The 5,006-nt window shown below is 36.2% G+C and overlaps 1 protein-coding gene across 1 annotated transcript; it reads right to left on the reverse strand.

Moving 5' to 3' along the window:
* Positions 1–1,136: 1,136 nt before the first annotated feature.
* Positions 1,137–4,173, reverse strand: LOC137826779 (putative receptor protein kinase ZmPK1). Its single transcript, XM_068632917.1, has one exon. It carries the CDS (start codon positions 3,602–3,604, stop codon positions 1,247–1,249), a length of 2,358 nt encoding a protein of 785 aa, XP_068489018.1. The 5' UTR covers positions 3,605–4,173; the 3' UTR covers positions 1,137–1,246.
* Positions 4,174–5,006: the final 833 nt, after the last annotated feature.

Raw genomic sequence — 5,006 nt, forward strand, 5'->3', positions numbered from 1 at the left:
CTCGACCATCTCTCTTTGCAGAGACAACAACATCCTTTCCATGCTTCTGGTTGAGATCATCTACTTTCTCTCTTTAGCTAGTTTCTCTTGGCCCCACGGTGGGTGCCAATTGTTCCTGCTGGGGAGATGGGACCTGGAGAACTATTGAAGGCTTTGTCTTCTTCCTTCCCTCGGGCAGGTTTCTAAGGCTTCACTATGATCCTTCTGGTCTTCGCGCTACTCCTTCGGCTCTCAGTCTCGGGTGAATGCCAAATGGGGGAGGTACCTATAGAAGAGACTCCAGTTAAGAGGGTATTCAACACTCGAGTGTACAGTAATAATGACTTACCTTTCATCTTGAAATGTGCGCTATTTATATTATTTTAATGGACTTACCTTATTGGGCCCGATTAGTGGAATGAATCACATTTATGGTTGCATTACCTAATTCTTAATGGTAGTTTAGCTTCACTGACCTTGGTTTGAGCGTTAATGGTTAAATGTGTTGGTCGGCCAAGCCATCCGTAAAAGTCTCGATCAGGGAGACCGAGTCTCAGTCACCTCGATCTCGTCCCATATACATAACTTATTTCAATTTGGTTTTAGAATTGAGATGAAGATTTAAATTAGAATTAGTTTTTGACATAGTACACAAAGCATGTCACAATTGCGTAAAAGATGTTTGGAATGAAAATGTTTGTTTGAAGTGGAATGATTTTTATTTTGAAAAAGACGAGAAAGAAAAAAATAAAAATAATTTTACAACATTAAAAAGTATATTAAAAAAATGAAAATGTATACATTAAAAAATAATCCTCTTTATATAGTGAAAAATAGGTAATAGTTCATATATTCTTACTAAAACAAAGTACTGTATAAGTCGTCAAAAACATCTATTAATTTCAAGAACATAGTTATATATCTTTATTTTCATAAATTAGTTGTTAAGTGATTTTCTGCTCCAAAAGGAAAAGTTATGATTATGGTGTGTTGACACAGTTCAAAACAATTACTCTCACTTTATAATTCATTATATTATTATTATTTGAATCTTTTATATTTTAATACAAATTATTAATATATATTATTAAAATATGTTGTAAATGAGAGTGTTTTGTCTTGTATGTGTCAAATAATTTTTTTCTATAATGATAAAATTTTAAAATAACAAAGTTTCTTTATTAAATTAAACAAGCATGCAAACAATAGAAGCATAAAAGAGAAAAATAAAACTATTACGGAAATTGAAAGAAAAATAGTAATATTATTAGTGAGGAATACTTTGAAGCATTTCTACCACTTGGCTCATGGTGGGCCTTATATCTTTGTCTTCCTCAACACAGTCCAAAGCCACTTGGGTTAAAAGCTCCATCTTAGATTCATCATAATTTGTTTGGATTGCTGGATCAATGATATGGTCTAGCCAAGATGTCCCTTTCCTTTTTTCTCTCACCCATGCCACCACCCTTCCATTGTACAACTCTTCTCCATCAATGTTTTGAACACCCATTGTTGGGCTTTTCCCAGTTATCATCTCCAACAGAACAATTCCATAGCTGTAAACATCAACCTTGGAGGTGATTGCTAAGTTCAGAACCCACTCAGGTGCCATGTATCCTCTGGTTCCTCTTATCATTGAAAAACTTGAATTGTTCAGGCTGTTCCTGTTTTGCAGCTTGGAAAGCCCAAAATCTGCTACCTTGGGTTGATAATTAGCATCAAGAAGTATGTTCTGGGGTTTTATATCACAGTGCAATATCCATTCTAAGCATTCTTCATGCAGATATGCTAGAACTCTTGCTGTTGCAATGGCAATATTGTATCTCTTACTCCAATCGAGTGTGTTGGATGAGAGATTTTCTGCCAACGAACCCTTCTCCATATACTCATACACCAACAACCTATGCTTTCCCTCAGCACAATATCCCCACATTTCAATCAAGTTCATGTGGTTAAGCCTTCCAATGATGCTCACTTCAGCAAGGAATTCCCCTTCTCCTTGTTTGCATTCATTCAGTTTTTTAATTGCTGCATGTCTTTGATCTGGTAAAATACCCTTGTACACAATCCCTCCTGCACCCCTTCCAATCTCCTCGCTGAACCCCTTCGTCGCCTCCTTCAACTCAGAATAACTATATTTTCTGAATCTATCGGTCAGAGGATGGTAATCGTGTTCATCTGCACCAGACTTTTGGCGCGTCTTAACTATGAAGCCCCACACCACAAAACCGCAAACCAATTCAAGAGCACCAATGGCAGTGGCAACCCAAAGAAAAAACCTCACAATCTTGCTTACATGATATTCGTTGTACACTCTGAGAATTTTAACAGTACAAACATGCTCATTTGAACCAAAAGATTCTTCCGTGAAAAGTCTATGATTTTTAGGCACTTTCAAGGACATTGTTCCCTTGAAACTGGGTGTACACCGCCCATTGAGCAGTTGCATCTTGGTGTAGCACGTGTAATAGTTCTTGTCCTGATTGTATGAGTACTGAAACCCCTTACAGTTACAGTCTTCTAAGCACAGATTCGTACAATTGCTATAGCTAATATTAGCAGTAAAGGTAGCATCATAACCATAAATCTCAACACCCGTCAACTCCAAGAAGGTAGACTCACTTCTATTGCAAGACAAAACGAACACCGGTTCACAGCCATAAGACCAATCGCTATGGTTCTTCACTCTATATCCCGGAAGACATGAGCACTTCTTTCCAAGTTTAGGATCATAACTGCACGCACTGTTACCTCCACAAATCCCGTGGATATTGCACAGATCACCTCTCAGTTGCCACGAAACAAACCATTCATCATGCAGTGTATACACTCTAAGGTTACCATCAGAATCAAGTTTCAATCTTCTCTGCTTCCTACCGCCATAATCAGATGTGGTGAAAGAAAAACCATCAGATGACATGAATCTTCCGAGTGAGTCCAACGTCGCGAGTCTACTGCTATTGTAAGTAGACCTTCCAGCCTCCCAACTCACCAACCATGGATTTGGCCAGTAAATGCTGGAAACGTCAGGGCCATCGTAGAGAAGACGAAGAACGTTGTCATCGTCGAAGAAGAGCTTGTAGAAACCGGAGGAATGATTAGTGCTGCTTCTTGCAGACACGAGTTGCGTGTGTCTCGTGAGGGGTTGTCCTGGAAGGAGAGTATCGGTAGGGAAATCAAAGCTTTGCCACAGAACGGTTCCTTGGAGGTCACTCAACACGAGATTGCCATTGTCTTTGAGATGCAACACTGGTGAAGCGAATGAATCAGTGTTTGAAGACCATACCGTTCGTTGAGCAGCATCATCCAAGACAAGGTTACCGGTTGGCGAGAGGGAGAGCTTGGAGCGTTTTCCGTTAACGGGGTCTTCGCGGTTCGCCATCCACACGATTGCGGGGTGGTTGTGGGAACAAGTTTGTGTGAAGCATATGGCGAAGGAGTAGGCGTTTGTACCAATGGCAACGAAGCGAGCGGAGAAAACGCCGTTTGGGGAGAGAATAACGTCTTGAGGTTTCTCTACCGAGAGGGATGAGCCCATGGCGAGTGATGAAGATGCAGAATGTGAAGTTGTCAGAGACAAGAATGGTAGGAACAAAAATAGTAAGATTGAGGAAGCCATGTTCATGGCACAATGCAAGCAAGATGTTACGATGTGTGGTGTGTGTAGGTGTGTCGATGGATACTGTAAATAAAACTGGCTTCGTTGACGGACTTTTATGGTCAAGAAGGCTGCTTCATTTGGAAAGAATCAAGACGGAAAGTACATTCAAACTTAAATAAGCCATATAGAAGAAATAAATTAAATAATTGTCATATAGAATGCAGGGCACTTGGAAGGTGCTGTTGGAAGATGCTGTTGGAAGGTGAAAACAGGTTGGAACTTGCTTGGCCCACGGCAATACTAAGTAAGGCAGTGCTGGGTGATGGTTTTGGTGGATACTGTTTTTATGCAGGTGGTATTTACTTGTTAGGCAGCAGTTTTTGGTTCTGCTATGGGTAGGTGTAAAATAGGACTTGTTTTTATTAGCTGTTTAGGTTTTGGTTTGTTGTGAGCTGAATGCCAAAGTGTTCAGATTGGTTGGACTGGGTTTTGGTGAAGGAGTGCTTTATAGCATTTTCCTTAATGTTATTAGTTATGGCTTTGTATACAGGTTGTATTATGAAATAGAAAAGATGAATAAAAGATAAGAAAGATGAATAAAAGAGTAAAAAAATAAAAAATAAAAGATAGAGAATGAATATCTGTTTTTTCTTATTATTAAAATCAAAATAAATGGTCTCAATATATATGAGTAACTCATTATAAATTTAATTAAAAAGGAAAAAAATTAATAATTAAATATTAGAATCATAATACATACAAAATAAAAGGTTATCTATATTTATAAAAAACAACAACTAATAATTAAAAAATATATAGAAAGAAACAATTCATAATTAGAAAAAACTTCTCAATTAATATTATGATCCTTCTGTGTGTATAATTTAATAGGTTGAGACACTCTAATGAGATTTTTTTTTAATTTAATTAATTTTTTGTTGATAAAAAAATTATAATATAAAATGAATAAATAGTAAATAAAATTCTCACTGTAGCTACACTACACTAAGAAATAAAAAATATATAGATTAGAAGATTTTTAGCTGCATTGTCTTAAGATTGGTCATCTAATCATTTTTATCTCATGTTGATGTTAAGATTTGTCCTACCGCTATCTTTACTCGTGAGAATTGAAAAGATAAAAGATATTCTTCATTAATTGTCCTAGTAGAGAGTGATACATATACTTTTAGTAGGATTGTAGTAATTTTTGTAATCCAATATGAAAAGTTCATAATGTTTAAAATTTCTAATTCAAAATGTGATCCTTCATTCCACTGGGTTACAGTTGTTGGTCCTTTAAGTTATAGACTCTATAACATTATCATCATTTTAAAAAAATATTAATAATTATTATATTGATTAAATTATATATTATTTTAAAAATTATTAATATTTAAATTTATTTTTTATTTTTAATAAATAA

The sequence above is a fragment of the Phaseolus vulgaris genome, chromosome 8 (assembly GCF_000499845.2).
Source record: "Phaseolus vulgaris cultivar G19833 chromosome 8, P. vulgaris v2.0, whole genome shotgun sequence".
Taxonomy (NCBI): domain Eukaryota; kingdom Viridiplantae; phylum Streptophyta; class Magnoliopsida; order Fabales; family Fabaceae; genus Phaseolus; species Phaseolus vulgaris.

Bases quoted from the DNA above. Each gene is read 5' to 3' on its own strand.
- LOC137826779 (XM_068632917.1), bottom strand. From the start codon at position 3,604: ATGAACATGGCTTCCTCAATCTTACTATTTTTGTTCCTACCATTCTTG.